The sequence below is a fragment of the Paramormyrops kingsleyae genome, chromosome 24 (genome assembly GCF_048594095.1).
Source record: "Paramormyrops kingsleyae isolate MSU_618 chromosome 24, PKINGS_0.4, whole genome shotgun sequence".
Taxonomy (NCBI): Eukaryota; Metazoa; Chordata; class Actinopteri; order Osteoglossiformes; family Mormyridae; genus Paramormyrops; species Paramormyrops kingsleyae.
The window spans coordinates 11,045,139-11,064,519 of record NC_132820.1 but is presented as its reverse complement, the minus strand read 5'-3'; the positions used below and the strand labels follow the sequence as shown (position 1 = coordinate 11,064,519).

General features: G+C 52.2%; 1 protein-coding gene across 2 annotated transcripts; it reads right to left on the bottom strand.

The window, feature by feature from the left end:
- Positions 1–996: 996 nt before the first annotated feature.
- Positions 997–18,240, bottom strand: LOC111860829 (kinase suppressor of Ras 1-like). Of its 2 annotated transcripts, none has more exons than XM_023844879.2 (19): positions 18,153–18,240; positions 8,647–8,787; positions 7,346–7,493; positions 6,744–7,170; positions 6,179–6,327; positions 6,032–6,101; positions 5,840–5,923; positions 5,671–5,732; positions 5,480–5,580; positions 5,224–5,395; positions 4,671–4,712; positions 4,402–4,447; positions 4,252–4,309; positions 3,613–4,127; positions 3,426–3,522; positions 3,205–3,338; positions 2,768–2,899; positions 2,453–2,588; positions 997–2,052 (listed from the first exon to the last, which is right to left on the bottom strand). In XM_023844879.2, exons 3-19 carry the CDS (start codon positions 7,452–7,454, stop codon positions 1,906–1,908), a joined length of 2,481 nt encoding a protein of 826 aa, XP_023700647.1. In that variant the 5' UTR covers positions 7,455–7,493; positions 8,647–8,787; positions 18,153–18,240; the 3' UTR covers positions 997–1,905. The 2 variants fall into 2 exon arrangements, with proteins under 2 accessions (XP_023700647.1, XP_023700646.1); XM_023844878.2 differs by lacking the exon at positions 18,153–18,240 and adding an exon at positions 16,057–16,514.
- Positions 18,241–19,381: the final 1,141 nt, after the last annotated feature.

The following is a 19,381-nucleotide window of genomic DNA, read 5'->3' as shown; positions in this document are numbered from 1 at the left end:
TCTGCAGTGCCCTCATCCAGCACTCTGCAGTGCCCCTCATCCAGCACTCTGCCTCTCCCCTCATCCAGCACTCTGCAGCTCCCCTCACCCAGCACTCTGCCTCTCCCCTCATCCAGCACTCTGCATCTCTCCTCACACAGCACTCTGCCTCTCCCCTCATCCAGCACTCTGCATCTCTCCTCACACAGCACTCTGCCTCTCCCCTCATCCAGCACTCTGCAGTGCCCCTCATCCAGCACTCTGCAGTGCCCTCATCCAGCACTCTGCAGTGCCCCTCATCCAGCACTCTGCCTCTCCCCTCATCCAGCACTCTGCAGCTCCCCTCACACAGCACTCTGCAGCTCCCCTCATCCAGCACTCTGCAGCTCCCCTCATCCAGCACTCTGCCTCTCCCCTCATCCAGCACTCTGCAGCTCCCCTCATCCAACACTCTGCCTCTCCCCTCATCCAGCACTCTGCAGTGCCCCTCATCCAGCACTCTGCAGTGCCCCTCATCCAGCTGTCTCCCCAACTCAAACCGCTGATCCTCAGCTTATTTAAGGGACTCCATGTTAAAGTGGACTTTCTCAGGGAGAGCGGGGGGCTGTTTCTGTTTGTTTCTTGTATTTCCATTGATGATGCAACTGCATCACCTTTAGCTAAAGACATAATTTGAAAGAACATTTAATACTGACATGTTGATATCTCTTAATAAAGAACCAAATATTTAATTGGGCGTCCTAATTTTTTCACATGACTGTAAGCAGCACTGCAGTCCAGGGGAACATTATTTCGGGCCCCTGTGTGCTGTGGATATGGTTGGTATAAGAGTAAAGAGCAAAGCCCCACTTAACTTGACGAAATCTGGCCGATCGATTTGGCTAACACCCCCCCTCCCCCACCCCCACATGCCACCACCACCCCCTCCCAACTCTGGGGATTATGATATGCACCAGGGCATTAGTCAAACAGAGGACCGTGCTAAGTGATGCCAATCAAAACACAGGAGGTACAAACAAACATTTTAATTATAAAAGCTGTTTCACAGCAGTGCAGGGCAGAAGGTAAACACAGTAAACATGTAAAACAGAAGATCTCTGACATATAAAACATATAAAAGCATCTGCCAGTCCCAAAAGCAGCGTAAGCTGGGCCCTCCTGCAGCCTGGCACCAGCCCCACTCAGCGAATCGCACAGACGGACGAGTGGATGAAGCGGGTGGCCTGGGGGGGGGGGTTGGGGTAATGGGTCATCCGTGGCGGGGGTGGGGGGGGTCGGCTGTGTGTCTGTCTCAGTGTATGAGCATTTGTGTGTGTGCGGTATGGGTATCAGAAGCATGCAGAACAGGCTTAGGGCTGGGGGGGGGCGGGTAGAGTTGGTTTGGCAGCTACAACCTGAGAGACAAATTGAAAGTGAAAGAGACAGAGAGAAGGGAAGAGAGAGACGGTTAGAAAAAGCAGACTAGCAGGGAGAGAAACAACGCTGGTATGAAGCTAAAGGCAGCAAAGAGGACGAAATGATGAAGGCAGCCTGCAGGGGGCGCACAGGCTCCAGACAAACACATGGCCTCACTCCCACAGAGTCCCAGATGTCCAGATATGTGGCCTGAATGTGCTGCCTCTACTGCAGCTCTGGAGTAGGTTGCTTTACTTAATCAAAACACAAGGGGGCGACAGAGTCAGCATTCCTGCATGTGATGGCACAGTCTGGGCACTGCTTGGAGGGTGCAGTGGTCAGTGAATGCAAGGATGAATTTGCTGCACTCCAGCCAGACAAGAGATGCTTCCTGTCACTATAGATCATTTCCTGCTAGCATTACCGCTGTGTATAGAACAGCTTCCACAGTCTGGGAATCTGAGAAGGTCACCAATTAGCTAATTATTCAGCATCCCCCCACCCCCCACTCCAATTCCAGAGGCACTCGGCCTAGGATACGCACTCGGCGGACTTCCAGAAGTGTCCCGGGTGCGAGAGGCGGCGGCTCAGCTTGGGAAGCCGCTCCAGCATGTCGGCCAGCTGCAGAAAGCTGGGCCTCTCCCTCAGCTCGTAGGACCAGCAGGCCGACAGGATCTCCTGGGGAGACATAAGGGTCTCACTTCACACGCAGGATGACTGCCAGCCCACCCAACGCTTAGAGAGCTGGCCCTGTAACTGGATGGCAGGAGGTTCAAATATTATGTGGCTATTATTGATGCACCCTGATTCCTGGGTGAGACTATCGATATACCCTGATTCCTGGGTGAGACTATCGATATACCCTGATTCCTGGGTGAGACTTCTGATGCACCCTGATTCCTGGGTGAGACTATCGATATACCCTGACTCCTGGGTGAGACTATCGATATACCCTGATTCCTGGGTGAGACTATCGATATACCCTGATTCCTGGGTGAGACTATCGATATACCCTGATACCTGGGTGATACTATCGATGTACCACTCCTGACAATCGATAAACCCCCCTCCTACTCACCGTGACCTCTTTGCCCAGGTTGAGTTCTGACAGCACTTTCCGGATCCCCTCTCCACTGCCCACCTGCCAGATTGTTGCTTCCACAGGCTGGGTGGTCATGGGCCAATCACGCACCTGCATCTCGTACCAGATGGTGCTAAGGAGAAACATGTTAATCAGATGGACTACAGTTCCCAGCATGCATTGCTAGCTGAAATAGAGCCCACATACACCCAAAAACCCATTTTTGGCCTTCAAAAAAACCAGTACTTGCTACAAGGGTGACAGAGATAATTGGATGCTCTGTAGGTGTGTCCCAGAAGTGGCCACACCTACCCAAATGCGTAGACATCAGCAGCGCTGGAGAAGGGGAGGCGGTCCTCCGAGACCCCAGGGCGCATCCTCCGCACGATCTCGGGGGCCAGGTAGCAGACCCAGCCGCGGGGAAGCCGGAGCTCATTCTGCCGCCTGCACGGGGGGCACGGAGAGACAGATGACCATAATGCATAATGCATGGGGGTATACAGGGGTGGAGCCACAGGGGCAGCTAAAGTTGATTGGTCCAGGTGTACCCCCTCCCCTGTCACTCACCAATATGAAATATATCATTGGTTAAAGATAGGTTTGCCCACCCTGCAAGAATTACAGCCCCTCTTATGCCCCCTTTCTTCTGTCGTCTGTACCATCTGCCCTCCCTTTGCAAGTCTTTCAAATGAGGCCTCGGAGACCCATGTTTCTCAGGGGTGGGGGGGTCAGCATACTATGGTCCTTACCCCCCCTCCCGAACCACTCCCGAGATGCCGAAGAGCCCGAAATCTGTGATGACCACCTTGTTGGTGTCATGGAACACGTTCTTAGACTTGAGATCCTTGTGGACGATGCCCTTTGCGTGAAGGTAGCCCATTCCCTGTGGGGGGGAGGGGGGGGGGTTGCTGTTAGCAATCTTACGACACTTTGCTATGAGACAGTGGGGGCTCTTGGCTCCTGCCATTACCTTGACGATTTCCTGAGCGATTTGCCTGGTCTTGTTGATGTCCAGTTGATTCTTGGTGTCCCTCACAACGGAGTAGAGCGTCCGGCCTTTGCAGAAGCTGGGGTACAGGAAGTCAGTGCTTCAGTGAGTGTGGCCCTTTCCCCATGACATGCTCCAAGGGGCAGCCAGGGGGCGGGGCTGGACTCACCTGGTGATGATAGCCAGGTGGGGTGGGGCCATACACGCGCCCATAAAGAGCACCACGTTCTCGTGCCGCGTCTGCCGGTAGTTCATCACCTCCTTCTTAAAGAGCTTCAGGTGGTCTTGGTTGTTGCCGTCAATTTCCAGGAGCCGTACGGCCACCTCGCCATGCCAGCGGCCCCGGTGGACACGCCCCCAGCGGCCCTTACCAATCAGCTCGCCCAGGTCCACCTGCTCGAAGGGGATGTCCCACTCCTGCAGGTACGCGCTGGTCTGGCTGGCCTTGCGCGAGATAGGGCCCCTCCAAGACCCCCCTGTCGTGGCCCCGCCCCGTGACACCGGGAGCTCGTCCAGCCCATCGGTGCCGCCCACATGGCGCTCCCCATCCGAGCCGCCCGCCCTCCCGGCCTCTTCTTCCACCACCTCCACCGAGCCATAGAATTCCAGCGGGGCCCCCTCATCCTCCTCCCCTTCATCCTCGCCATCCTCTTCCTCAGCCACATCATCCTCACCCTCCTCTTCCTGCACAAACACAGCCAGACACACATTGTACCTTACAGCTGCAGGACCGCTCTAAGGTACAGCAGCCGTGCCTCTCCCTCCTGACTCCAGACCACTAGATGGCCTTGCACCATCCAAAACCTACCTCATCGCCCTCCTCCTCGGCTAGAGGCAATTTCGGGTCTTCTGACGATGGCTCCCCCCTTTAGGAGGGACAGTCAAGGGAGGTGAGTGAGGCAGAGGCACCCATTTTCCCGCAGTTAATACAACGCTGTGATTGATGGCGGGGGCTTACTCTGGGCTGTGCTGGCCTCCTTCGGAACGGAGAGCACCGGGCAGGTCTGTAGGTGATAGAGTGGCAGAGCAAAATGCAGTCATCCGGAAATAGAGCCAAAATGGCCACTTTTAGGGCCAGATGCAGCTCAGTTTCCTGGTTCATGGTGTATGTGTAGAATTTGGTAGTACAGCACTGGTAAACACCTTGTACCAGGACATGAACAGATAAACAGACAGGGCCCATGCAATCAGGGAATGTTAGGGTTAGGGTTCAGGTTATTAACTCACCAGGGAATATAAACTGCTGTCTGTGCTGGAAGTAGCAAGCAGCTAATGTAAAAACAAGTTCAAAATTAAAGAAAGAGAGACCCCAATTAGATTGTTAGTGTACAGTCACTCAAAACACCCCGTGTTCAGATTCACTGCTAGCATTCAGTCTCCCAGCACAAACTCCCATGCTCAGATTCACTGCCAGTGTTCAGTCTCTCAGCACACACTCCCATGTTCAGATTCACTGTCAGTGTTCAGGCTCCCAGCCCATGCTTCCCCATGTTCAGATTCACTGTTAGCATTCAGTCTCCCAGCACAAACTCCCATGCTCAGATTCACTGCCAGTGTTCAGTCTCTCAGCACACACTCCCATGTTCAGATTCACTGTCAGTGTTCAGGCTCCCAGCCCATGCTTCCCCATGTTCAGATTCACTGCTAGCATTCAGTCTCTCAGCACAAACTCCCATGCTCAGATTCACTGTTAGCATTCAGTCTCCCAGCACAAACTCCCATGCTCAGATTCACTGTCAATGTTCAGGCTCCCAGCACAAACTCCCGTGTTCAAACTCACCGGGGAAGTTGAAGCGGCTCTCACGGGGCCCCTTGGGGGAGGGGTTCAGCGGTGGTGGGGTGGCACTGGGGGGGTTTCCTTGCTGAAAGGGCGCGGGCGAGGACGGTGTTGAGGAGGTAGTGGAGGAGGGGTTACTACTGGAGTCCACTGGGTTCAGCACTGGGGGGTGTTCCTGAGGGTGGGGGGGACACGGGGTCTGTTAGTCACACCCACAGGACCAGGGGGCGTCTCCCTGCCGCAAGACAACCTCAGCCACCTTGGCTTTGGGCAGCGTGCCAAACTGCGGTGCTTCTGTGGGCCGGTCCACTGGGTTGTTGATGTCCGACGGGACAGACTCTGTTCTCCGAATTTTCGCCACTGGAATTCGGGGAAGGAAATAAGGGAGAGGTCACATGGGCCTTCAGAGAGTAATACCCCAAGGCTGTGATTACGAGCCGCTCAGCTTACGTGGCAGGAAGGAGATTCTGCAGGAAGGAGCCTCCTTCGTACATTTGTTATGGCACTTTAACCTATGAAGAGGGAATAAAGGCACCAATTGAAATCCAGCATCGGGAGAACAGATAGCCACAGTTTCCAATAGTGATCCACCACATTGCAGTGAGCTCTGCCCACTCACCTGCAGTGTTTGCATTTGACCCCGAACATCATGCTCTTCTGACACACCTGACAGGTCTGTGAGAGCCAGGACCTTGTGGAGAACCTTCAAAGGGAAGTTGATGGTGTGACGGCACAGGCGGGCAAACGGCTTCATACCCTGAACCATGCTGCCCCCTGCTGGTAGTATACATGTGCTTCCAAATGGCCCCACCTGTGAGTGACAGCCAGGCCGATGTCCCTCCTTACAGCCTGTGGAGAACTCCGCCGGACCACTGCATTGTCTGAAGACAGCGATGGAGGGTGTCAGCGAAGTGGCACTCATGCTGAACTGCAGGGGGCGCTGAGGGGCGCGACTTACTCTTATGGGTGCCGTGCTCCTCCAGGGGAACGTGGGGGGCGCGCCCTGAGAGCAACGGGGAACGGGAGGGAGAATCCTCCCAGCAGCCTCCCACAGGGACGCCGCCATTCACGTGCATGTTCAGCAGCAGTTTCTTCTTCTTGGCAGACCTGAAGCAAAGGAAGGTCAGCGGAGATCTCTGCGCAATACTCAAATGGTACTCTGAGTGGCAATAAAGTACTACATAATAGTCCTGCAATATTCAGAGTACTCATATAGAAGTAATACTCAGGCAGTACCAACACAATACTCATCTAGTACTCATAGGTGTATATACAGGGGCAGGGTGCCAGGGGCACTGGCCGTAGCTGATAGCCCCCGGAGTGCTCCCCCATCACTCACCGATTTAAAGAAATATCACTGGCTAATGATAAAGTTGGCCCCACTGCATGAATTATGGTCCCTCTTATGCCCCTCTTAAAAAATCTAGAATCACCCATGAGTACTCAATACAACATCATATAATATTTGTACAGTACTTTGAGTAGCCGTACAGCACCATTGAGTATTCTGAGCAGACACTCACCGGCCAGCTGTATCAACACTGGGGGGCTCCTCGATGCGGTGGCCCAGCTGGGACTCGTGGCTCCGACTGCGGGTCAGAGCCACATTAGGGGGCGGCTGGGCTACTTTCCGAGAGGGGGGTGGGGGTGTGCAGGGGGGCTTCAGGCGGGGTCGCCTCCTGGAGGGGGGGGTGGCAGGGGGGGTAGCGGCGTGACAGGGCAGGGAGGAGCAAGCAGGAATATGTTCAGAGGGGGCTCCATCAAGACCAGAGGAGGTGGGACCCAAGATGGTATGGGTGAGCCCAGGTGAACGAGCTAAGGGGGAGGGGCTGTGGGGCCGCAGGGACCCCCCTGGGAAGGTCAGCTGGTCCATGGGTGGAGCGGATGGGCCGCTGTCCCGTCTCTTTGGGTCCAACATCCAAGAGGCTACATCGTCCTTCAGTTCTCCCTCTGTAGGACATATGAGGGATTACACCAAACTGTAATTACATTTGGATTACTCACACTTAGTAATCACAAGTTCCTTTTTTAGGATGGAGGCTACCTTTGCACCCTTAGGACATTCATTATCAGATGAATTAACCTCAAGTGCCTTGGGAAAGTGTCAAAGTACACAAGGACCCACCCGATTCAGTGGCACTTCGCAGACAGGAGAGGGCAGCAGTGAGCTTGGAGCAGTCTTCTGAGCTGGAGCCCAGACCTTGGAGCAGCTGGAGAACCTGTGGGCTGGGCATGTGGAGCAGGGTGTCCAGGGAAAGGTGTGCTGGCAGAGCCTGTAGGCGGTGCACAATGAGCAGAGCGATGACTAGTCTTATGAACCACTTGCAGTATTTTTTGACCCCACTAGATGGTGCTCTCGACTTGCATTGGGGCATACAATGAGCCCTTTATTGAAAAGACAGCATCATCGAGTGGGGTCAAAAAATACCGGAAATAAAACATCAGACACAGACCAAACATAGACCACATAACACACAGACCAAAGTGACCTACAGGATGTCACCATGTAAGTAGACTAAGTGCAATACAGGTAAAGGGAGGAATTATAATCACACACAATCTATAGATACACATAGATCTACACACACAAAATCTACAGACAGACATGGGAACTGACATACATACACACACCCAACTGACGCATATATATTGTCGCTGTCCGATGCAAAACACACGTCTATAAAAACCCATTATTTCGGGATTATGAAAGAACACATTTTGGCAGAAATAACTTTACAAAATAAGCCTGAAACAACGTAATGAGACACTCTGAGCACCACAAATAGGAACCTGTCTTTACACAGCCGTCAGTGAACGGTTTAATGTTTCAAATGAACTTTAAATGGACTGCTGTCAGCAAGGACTAATATGTCAGTGTCGGTAAGATACGAACGAATCTTGCTCTATATTCGCAATCGACGACGGTGTTAGTTAGCTAGCTATCTAGCTCTCAACGTTAAGTTAAAATTTGTGAGATAAATCTATACAGACGACCATCACGAATACAAATGTCAACTACAAATATAAAGTGGCGAGAGGAGAAAAGACAGAAGACTTTTTCTTCGTCCGTGAAGGAGAGGAACCTCTTTATTATTCTAGACAGGGAAAAAACAATATCCGATTGCCGCCAAGACAAACGCAGCCTGCCCAAAACACTGGCTGGAAGAAAAACAAACCTTCAAAATAAAAGCACATCTGCAGCTGAGGATTCTGATCGACTAAGAACCCACTATACAAAATATTATCTTGATGACTTTGATGAGATCATACGATATATCTTTTCACTGGTCATTAGATGTCAAACACTATTAGTGGACAAAGGAGAACGGGTGTATTCCGTCTATAGTAAGTCTGAATCAGCAAAAAGTGGACACAAGTGGTTTCATCTGACAGTGAAGGTGTATACAGTCAAACACAGTCACGAACCTCAATGAGTTCTGGTCGCAGGTTGATGATGCGTAGCCAGTCAGCGAGACGGGGGTACCCATCCAGGGCCTGCGGTCGCTCCTCTTGGGGAACCTTACGTTTGCACTGCAGCTGCTTGCAAATGTACTTCACCAGCTTCACCTGCAGGGGGCAACAGAGAACAGGACAATTCAGTGTGACTCTCTCATTGAACCAGGGCTCTGGGCTCTGATATCCAACATGACCCCTCATCTCTGCCTCGGGAAATACAGCTCAGATCAGACGTGCACCCCCTGGGCCTATCACCTCTTTTTATTGATGATTAATGATTTTATTAATAATTATTAATAAACAATACAGGGGGAAATCACTACGGGACAAAGACCTGGACAGCCAAGGGAGCGGATGAAAAGTGCACGCCACACAGATAAATGAAACAAAATCAAACCAAATAAAAGTAGGGCACAGCCTGCCGTCAGGCATGGAAAGCCTCCTCATCGCTAAGCCGACACTGACTCCAAGACGACCACACACACGGGGTGCAAAGCTGGAGACGACGGCCTGCGTTTATCTGCGTCACTCTAGAGAAGAGAACCGCTTCTCAGGAACCGGCCCCTCGACATAAACCGAAACGCACCCTCAGTCCGCGGCCGCAGACCTCCTCAGATCCCTATGGCCGTCAAACAGATAAAAATATCCACTATTAATATGGAGCAGAACAGCAAGGGGGCGTCTGTGCCGCTGCCATGGCGACCGGGTGCCATCACAGAGCTGGGCCTGCTGCCGGCGTAGCACTGTGATGTCACAGGGTTCACGGCCAGGCCAGCAGACGGCCCCCCCGGCCCCCCTTGAGCCCCTGGCTTCTGCCCATGAGCAGAATTCTCACTGAGACCAGACTCGCTCATGCTGGTTCTGCTGCGATCATTTTGTGGGTCTGCGGGTCCCCCCGCCCACCTGGACACAGCTCGTCCCCAGCCAGCGCTGTGTGACATCTGACAGAGGGTCAGAGGAGAGTCCGGCACCCTCTGCCTCGCGGCACCTGTGAAATCAGAAGGAGGGAGGCGGGGGGCAGACAAGGCACTAAAGTTTGACCTGTTTGAGGTATTTATCGGGGGAACATCAGTCTCGCAGAACTGGGGTCTGTCTCAGGTAGAGCTGCAGAAATGTGTCTTATTTAGCATCTTTAACAGGACAATAAACAGACTCACGCTGGAAACCCACTGACTGAGCGATCAGTGACTCTGACTGGAAACCCACGGCCCCAGTGATCAGTGACTCCGGCTGCAAGCCCACGGCCCCAGTGATCTGTGACTCCGGCTGCAAGCCCACGGCCCCAGTGATCAGTGACTCTGGCTGCAAGCCCACGGCCCCAGTGATCAGTGACTCCGGCTTGAAGCCCACGGCCCCAGTGATCAATGACTCCGGCTGCAAGCCCACAACCCCAGTGATCAGTGACTCCGGCTGCAAGCCCACAACCCCAGTGATCAGTGACTCCGGCTGCAAGCCCACAGCCCCAGTGATCAGTGACTCCAGCTGGAAGCCCACAGCCCCAGTGATCAGTGACTCTGGCTGGAAGCCCACAGCCCCAGTGATCAGTGACTCTGGCTGCAAGCCCCAATGAACCCTCATTAACCTCTGACACTCTCTGAAGGAACACATGACCCTTGAAAAAATGAGTGGAGAATTCCGGTCAATGTGAAGCCAAACAAGAATAGACGGTATCTCCACATGTTTGCTGGATCCTCTATGTTGACCATGGGGACAGATCACATGTACACACACCACGCCCCGTCCCGACGTTCACAAAGGCCCTCACGCTCCAACAGAGGCCCACATACACCCACATTAATAAAATAAGTGGCCCTTGTGCAACACAAGAACCAGCCGAATTCTTGTTGCGAAATCAAGGCTGTTTACAAAACCTCCCTCACTGCCAGTACCAGCTTTAGCCAGCCAAAAAAATGGCATTTTATGTGTGATTAATTCACAGTTAACGTCTCGAAAGGCCAAAATTAAACTGTAACAGGTCCAAGAAGCAGGCCTTGTGGAACCCTACAGAAGTGAGGAGGATCTAAACTAACTCAGTATCAGAAACGTCCAGAATGTTCTAGATGATCCTTAATGGGAGAAATGAGGATGCTGTCAGCCAGCTGAACTCGGCAAATGTAGCAAAGAAGAATGTTTTTGATAATAAACCAGACTGACTTCCTAATTTCACTATTGAAAAGCTAGACAAATACTTAATTGTTTTGGCTGCTCAAGACAGTTTATAAGGAGTACTTAAGCTGTATGTACACAACAAAAACAGACAAGCTAGTGCACAGAGAACAGGACAAAAATGGGTCACGACAGAAGAGAACGGCAGCAACATCCTGAAGATGCCGCCTCGGGCTGCGTTCAGGGCGTCCGATGCAGGTTTGTCTGGGGGAAAAAAAATCACATTAACGGCCCTTAAAGTTGTTTCCCTCAGAAACTTCTGCAGAAGCTTTACTTAGAATCTCATTAATGGCAGAGACACACATCTTGAGAAAAGCCTGGCACCGATGGTCAAGCAGAAGCTCTTTTATTATTGTGATATCAGCTAAAGATTCTAGTGGAGCTGCCCCCACCCCCGCAGCAGGACTCTGTGACTCCAGCGGACTCTGAAGAACAGGCAGACAGCTCTGCGTTTTGACCAGATTTTAAAAATTTATGACTGATTCTGGTGCTAAAAATTGCCCGGTTCTGCTTGCTGGTGAGTTTGATGACAGATCACAACTCAGGTGTGCCAGCTTAGGGGGGGGGGGGCAAAGATGCAGGCAGGGGAGGGGGGACGGACCTACAGCTGCCTACATTATCTCCTCTGCTCCCAGGACATCGGCGTGTTAACAACACCCACTTCCTCCCTCCCCCTGTTTCGATTCTGCGGCACTAACCGGGCCCCCAGCCAGCCGAACGGGGAGGCGGGAGAGACGCCGAGGCGCAGTGTTGCCATGACAACCGGTTCTGGGGGGTGCCGTGAGGCCGCTACGCCGGCTGCGGACCTGTGTGCCCACCTTTCTGCGCCATGGATCACCAGCGTCACACGACAACACACAGAGGGCACACACTGGGCACCCTGCAAACTGGTGTAGTACCCTGTTAAGCGTGAGAGTGACACTGCGGTCACACTCGCGGGGGTTTGGGAGTGAGGTCCATGGGCGATGGGGGTGGGGGGGGGGCTTTTTCTGCCACATCACCCAACCTGCGCATTTTCTCCTGCACAGGAGCAGTACGTCGGAGCTCGTCAGGCAGCGCATGAATATTTACGAGCAACAGGCCGAGATGGGTCTGCCCGCCCAGTACCGAATACAGCGACACTCTCAGCTCACTGAACACTAAGGATCACCCTGGGAGTCCAGACCCCACAACCTCCTGGCGACAAACCCTGCACTCCTGCACCTGCAGGGAATCGTGCAAAGGAAGAATAACACAGCTGGGCTGCTCTTGGGCCCCTGATCAGTGTGTGGCCGCTCCCAGGCCAGCTCTCACCTGGACATTAATGCTCTTAGCGGTCAGATCAGCGCCATATCCGTGCTGCCCTGGGATTTGCTCCGGAAGGATCCGCAGTGTCTGCAGCAGGCTCCGCAGAGAGCACGTATCAGACACTGACACTAGTCTTACACTCTCATGTTTAATGAGTTCCTTCATGAGGTATAAACACTCTGCTGCTCCGCCAATCAGGACACGAAGGGCTCGAGCAGCACCAATCACAGCAGGCCTTGTTAGAAGCACACAGCCACAGGCTGCACGGAACTCAGTGGGGTGTCACAGTTTCCAGAGCGTTGCCGTGGGTAACGTGACCCCAGCCGTCTCCCCCTCCCTCACAAAGAAGCTCTAATCCTTGGGCCTTATGGTGCGTCGAGCCTCCCAACGGCACCTCCTTTGTGCTGAAAGCCCTGACCTTGACACACACAGTCACACACACACACAGACACACACAGTTCATATATTCCTATCACTGTGAGGACTCTCCATCCATTTCCATGGGCATAACCCTAATCCTAACTATGACAACCCTAATCCTAACTATGACAACCCTAACCCCTACCCAACCGTAACCTTAACCATAAGTAACCAAACAAAATACAAGACTTTTGGTTTTTTTTTTTTTGATTGCATTTTTTGGCCCCTATAATGTGGTAGATACAAACCTGCACACACACACACACACACACACACACACACACACACACACACACACGGCTAGCAGATACACAGAGAGGGTGGAGGAGGAGTGACTGGCCCCTCCCTCACCTTATTCTAAGCCCACCTGAGGCTCCCACAAACCTCAGCGAAGGATTTCAAACTAAAATAGAAACTAAGATTTTTCAAAAGCAGAGCTGGCAGAATGTGGAATCAGCCTTCCCCCCACCCTCACCCACCATGCCCCCCACCCTCACTCTCCCCACTTCTCTGTGCTCGTTCATTCTCTCAGTGTTCTGCTGCTGTATCCACCCCCCCCCCCCCCCCACCCCCCTGGATCGACATGCTGGGGATCCACTGTGCCCAGCACACGCCCCCGCATCTCACACAGATTTAGCACCATGTCCTCCCCCCCCCCCCTCTTCAGGATCAGAAGATCAACACATCCAGCTAAACTTGTCCTAATAATGAACACCATCCTTAATCTCATCCTTAAATCTAACCAGTTCAATTCTATTACTTTTGCTAACTGCTCCTCCAGCCTGCTTCCGTGGATGCTCAGGTCCTCCTCCAACCCCCACCGAGCCGCTCCATCCTGGCCAGCCCAGGTATCCACCCCCCCCCCCCCCCCATCTCCATCCCCAGTCACATGACTCCTGTATTTACCGAGCAGTCCTGGAAAGACGTGGGAGGGAGTGTCTCTAAATTTACCTACAGCGCAGCAAGCACAGTGAGTCTCAGCCTGCCGTTACACCGCAACCTGCCTGCAGGGGGCAGGAGAGGGGCCCAGGAATGGTTGGGTCTGGGGGGGGGGGGGGGGGGCACGATTCTCCGAGTTGTGCAACTGGAATGTTTCGGAAGTTAAGTGAGGCTGACAGATTTAAATCCTCAGCGCAATCGACGTCCGGCTGCGCTAGAGGATTACGCCGTAAGTGACGGTGGCCATTTTGGAAACGTCAGCTGCTGGCGGGGGGGGGGGGGGCGTAGAGGAGCCGCTGGATGGGAGCGGAGACTCGAGATGAGGATGAGACGTGTGAGATCTCGGCCCTGCCCACGCTGCCACCTGTGGCCCAGCTGGAGAGCCTGAGCACCATCATCTACGCCGGCGTTGGTGTAACGAGGGTCGTAACGAGTGTCATAACGAGCGGCTTTAATGAGCCATTAACGAGGCCCCTTCTGCCACGGTCAGCTGTGGGTTCAAGCTGTACTCCACGCTGGAGTGGCCATCCGTTATATCAGCTAGAGACCACCCTGCAGATTGTGGGTCTCCTTTTAATGCTCACCTCTGCTCCCTTGCCTCTCCCAAAAACAAAGAGGCCCTCTTCCTGAATGTATGCTTGAGGACGGCCAACTTCCTCCCGGTCACCAGGATGCCTCGTATGCCTACCTAGACTCTTCGGTCATACTCAGCTGGTCATGTGACCTACGCTCCCTGGATGTGTATGGTCCACAGTGGCTCGATCCACTCAGCGACGTATGTCGCTCACACTGCCCCCCTTCCAAACGATTCAGCCAATTAGGATAATGACATAACCTGACAATGACATGACGGTAACCTGAGCCAATCAAAGATGACCACTCATCTAACCATGCATTTACAGTGCTTTGGATGAGGTGGCACAGTGACACATGTTTCCATGGTTGTGGGTTCAGAGCCCAAACTCCTAATGTTTAAAGCCCAATGGAACCATCTGGCACCCCTCCTCAGCTCACTGGCTCTGGAAACCCGCTCACAAGACATCAAAAAGCACTGCTTCACTGGACGTCCCACCCGTAGCTGCACCATCATTCACGCAGCTCTAATGAAGTCCGCATTGAAAGATGCAAAATGCCCAGTGATAGATATTAAACATGACAGCATGGGCTCACACGGTCAGCACCATCCTCCAGACTGTTTAACGGCCTGAAGTGTTTTCAAGGTGTAACTATCATATTTTGGACGGGTTTAGGGACAGTCTGCATGCTCCCCCAATCCAGGGAGGAGGGACGGGGGGGATCTGGTGTGTGTTGTAAGGACAACCCTAAGCCGTCATTCGTCTGCTATTGCCACATCCCTAAGGAACACCTACTTCCAGGTGCCGGGCTCAGCAACCGGGCATTATGGGTAGGATTTTAGTTATTTTTCTGGGACCACAGAGGACAGGATGACAAACAGACAGCCTGACCAATTAAAAAAAACATGACAAAATCAGAAAGTGTCTGCATGACAGTGGCCATGATTGCACCCCCCCCCCCCCCCTTCCCAGGACCGCAGCAATGGGCACGCTCTCTTCTGCACGTGCCAAAAAGCCCCATAAAGGCCAGAGGCCCTGGAACGGTGGAACTTGGCAGAAACCCATGTTACAGGTGTCATAACGGCATCTCTGCATAGCCTCGCAGGAGTAACGGCAGTAAACAGCAGGAATCGGTCCCGGACCCCACGAGCTACGTCCCAAAAGTCAGCCTCCGGCAGCATCATGTTTACACCCTTTTCTGACATTGCGCAATTGACATTATTTTAAAGTGCCGCCCCTGCGATTATCTCTCGACATTTGTACTGTCGCACCCAAGGCCGTAGGGGACTTTTCTGTCGCTTTACCGCAGATGGTCGCTCGCGCGTGGCACCGCACAGACGGCTTCCCTTCTCCCTCCCTAAGTTATTCCTACAGGTGCGGCCGCTTTGTCCCATTCCCCGGTGCGCACCGCCTCGCCGCCCGCCGCGTCTCCTCTTTATTTGTGGTGGGAGACTGGAATATAATAATCCGATGGGGTTTTCCTTTCCCCCTCCCCCCCGGGCAGGACACGTCGGCGTCTCACTGTATGCGGATTTACGGGCTTAATTCGGGTTAAATGCGGGGCGACCGGTACGCCTATGAAGGGATCGGAATCACCACGGTGCAATTAATACAGTGTCCAATTTAGAAAAGCGGGGGAGGAGTGGCGGGGGAGCTGAATCAAATATAATTTCGCCTACATACCAGAGCCTAAACATCAGCATCGGCAGCCGTGGCGACAGGATTCACCCCGCTGCAAAGTCACACGCAACTGTGCCATTTCTTTGTGCGGTTATAAATAGCATATTTTGGTGACAGCTGGTTGTGCACAATCCCCGCTCATTACAATACAAACCAACTGCGGTGCACGGAAAACGGGGCAAAAACGCAAGTCAACCCCCCCCCCCCCCCCCCCCCCCCAATACCCCAGGAGGATGCGCTCCGAGGTAGGAGAACCAGCAAACGACACTGCGAGTGCTTCTTTTTTTTCTTCCAGAAGCGTTAGTTTTATTACCTCCAACGTGCGTATCTCCTGCTGGGTGAGGTCGTTGGACACCGCGCACTTCGTCCGCAGACCCCGCAGGCTGGAGATGGAGATCTCGATCATGTTCTGGATGAGCTCGCATTGGTGCAGCGCGGCCATCGCCGCGTCGCCGCCCGGTGCCCTTTCCGAGTGCTCATCCCTTTCTACCATCTTGCCACCTTTGCCAGGCGCACTATCCATTCCTCAGCATCGGGCAGCGCTTCTCGGGGGGCTGATGCGACCTGACAGCGTTAAAGCGCACCCATGCAGCGAATATGCGACAGCGCTATACCGAACGCCGAAGGAAAGCGAATGACATCGCAAAAGGATTAGAACAGCAAATATGCAGCTGTGCGGTGGGAGCGCCGGTTACGGGGTGCCCCTAAGAACTGCCCCGCATATCTGACAGCATCGCTGGGCTGCGTTCAGTGCGCGATGCACTGCCGAAACTCCCTGTTTCTGCCACTGGCCGCTTGCGCGTGGACTCCGGCTGTCCGTCACCACGAGACACGCCCCATCGGCGCAATGCAGTCTGGGTACTGAAGTTTTCGCCCCGCTGACTAAACCGGTCCCATATAGTACGACGTTAACATTTATTTATTTAACAGACGCTTTTAGCCAAATCGAAGAAGCAGAGTCAGACAGTCCCTGTAGTAGTTGGGGTTAAGGACCTTCCTCGAGAGCCCAACGGCGAAATCACTCTGTCCACCAGTACCGGCGCACAAAAACGAGTGCGTGATGTTCATTTATGTAGGCTATGCTTTGTTCTGAAAGTTAAATAGTGCATTTGATATGTATAATATGGAAAAAAACACTGCGCTGAAACAAAAACTATAATAGAATAAAGAATGGAATAAAAGTATAATAAACCAAGAGGTTTTCAACCTTTCATTAAAATAGACCAGAGGTAGCGTCTCTTCCACCAAAGCCTGCTTTTATAAATATCTTTCATAAAGAATTTTCGGCTACCCCTTGAATAATTTCGCTTTGGGGTGGTGCCAGGGGGGTGCAGAGTACAGGCATACATCCCGTGTTAGATTCAGAAGGTCAGTACTTAACAGGGGCCCTTGAATACGTAAAATTATACAGAAAATTGGGCTGGTGGCCCCCACGGTACATTTTGGCAGGGGGGCCTTAATTTTTAGCTACTCCTCTGCGTGCCAGTGATTAATAACAGGCATTAAGTATCACGCATTAGAGCACCGATAATGCAATATGTCGAGACCCTGAAACTGCTCCCAGGACCCCAAGGGGATTATGGACAGAAAATCCTCGGACGGATCAACTGACTCAGCCTTGTTTTCTGTCGCGTTGCAAAAGTTTAATATAGTTCTCCGAAAACTACGTTTTTCATTTAGATTTTTTTCCCTGAACTTTGTAACAGCTCCCGATATAGCCTAATCAGTGGCGTTCGTACTGATCAAGTGTCAATGCGCGTTTTCCATGTTCACCGATGCTGAAACTGGTAATTTTTCACCATGACCGCAACGTCGCTGTGCATCAGTATCAGTCTGGGAAACAAAGCGCCCCTCTTTACTGATCCCACCGAGTCTTTAGCGAGTCTTGAACCCAACCTCCCTGATCAAAACTGGATGCTGTGACAAAAGGCCTCATTCCCAGTGCTGATCTAGATCTGTTAAAGAGAGAGCGTAACGCAATTCTGTCAAATAACTGCCCCATATTCACATGCATCTCCCCGCCCCCATGGTAGCCCCTCTCCGTCAGACTTCTGGTCACAGGACTTCACTTCCCGGCATACACTGCGCCTCCATGATCTCGGGATTCCTCTCCGCTCCCAGGTAAGCAGATGGGACAGGTGGACTCTTTGCGCTGTGCATATGATGATTCCTTGCACTAATTTTGGGATATCAACCACATTTCAGTCGATATTGCCAAACCCATACTAATGATTTACATGACTCTATGAAGAAGATCCCTGTCCCGACAATGGCAGTAGAAGGATTTCAGGGAAAGGTATATTTGCATTCGTATCATGCGGTTTAAGTATCGGGACATTTCGCAGACAGTGTGTGTATGCAGGGTTTGGAGTCGGTGCGGTGCCGTCTGCTTACGTGAGCGTCACCTACCTACAGCTGCTCAGACTGGGAAGGGGAATTAGGGTGAAGCGAGCTGCTGCCCCCTCACAATCCTGACCCCTGCGCTTGGTCAGCGAGGCTTCCGTCAAATTCATGTTGGCGGTGGTATTACTCCAAGAAGACCATAACATACCGGGTGGCACGCGGCGCTCTGGGTGCCACCGCCATCTAGCGGGGGGAGCGGAAAATTGCAAAGCAGACTTTCACCCAGAAAAGGCGTCAATATTGTGTAAATAGTATGATAGACTGTTATGTAATGTTAAATCAAATGTATGTTTTCTTTCACCACCACACCATACTTAAGGTGCTGTTAAGATGAATTCTGATTTCAATGACCAGTTTGCGTCAGAAAGTAAACCATTTTCAACACCCTAAAATTCATATACACAAAATCATTCAAATCAGCCGTACTTAATGACATCTTATTTAATTAAACAAGTCTGCTGCCACTTTTGTCGGTGTCAGGGTTACTCACCAGCTCCTCCTGGAGGCCAGCAGTGGAACCTCCAGACACAGATCACACAGACAAATGCCGTATTTCATTTGATCCAGTTCGGGATACATAACTATGACTCCCATCTGTACCTCTCTCCATTTTCACAGTAGCAGACCAGTGTTGGGGGGGGGGGGGGGGGTGATTTCCTTTGCTCTTTTTCTGCTCAGATGTTGAGCACTGTTACTATTGTTAACTTGAAATTTAATGAGCACTTCAGGGCTGCGCAGAAAGGGGGCGCTATATCAAAGTCAGGTGAATTGAACTGAATGGTGTCAGAACGGTGGCACATCAGCCCTCTCACTAGTGAATATCACTGTGTATGTTATCTCCGCGGCGCCTACACATGTATTTTGCGGTCTGTGAGAATAGAGATGGTGGGGGGGATGGGTGCATCTTCGCAGACAACATTGGGAAGGAGGCGGATCATAAAGCTTCTGATCGACAAATTATAATATCCATAGGGGCAGTGTGTGGCTCAGAGGAGGTTCTGTCTGTGATCAGAAGGTTGTCAGTTCGAATCCCAGGGTCAGCGGAGCGAGGTCACCATTGGTCCTGCTGTCTGAAAAACACAGGGTGTTTTGGATAAAAGTGTCTAACTTGTGCCTACATGAAAATTCCTTAAATTATAAATGAACTGAACCATCCTGCTTTCAAATCATCTGGATAAATTCACTTGTCATTTTGGTAGTTATGCATTTCCTCAGAATACCCCTTGGTTAAGAAA

Excerpts from the sequence above, each read along its gene's own strand:
- LOC111860829 (XM_023844878.2), bottom strand. The coding sequence starts at position 16,266 with ATGGATAGTGCGCCTGGCAAAGGTGGCAAGATGGTAGAAAGGGATGAG. Across the intron at positions 6,328-6,743 it reads AGTGTTGATACAGCTGGCCG|GTCTGCCAAGAAGAAGAAAC; the intron begins GTGAGTGTCTGC and ends CCTTTGCTTCAG. Across the intron at positions 6,102-6,178 it reads GGAGCACGGCACCCATAAGA|ACAATGCAGTGGTCCGGCGG; the intron begins GTAAGTCGCGCC and ends CGCTGTCTTCAG.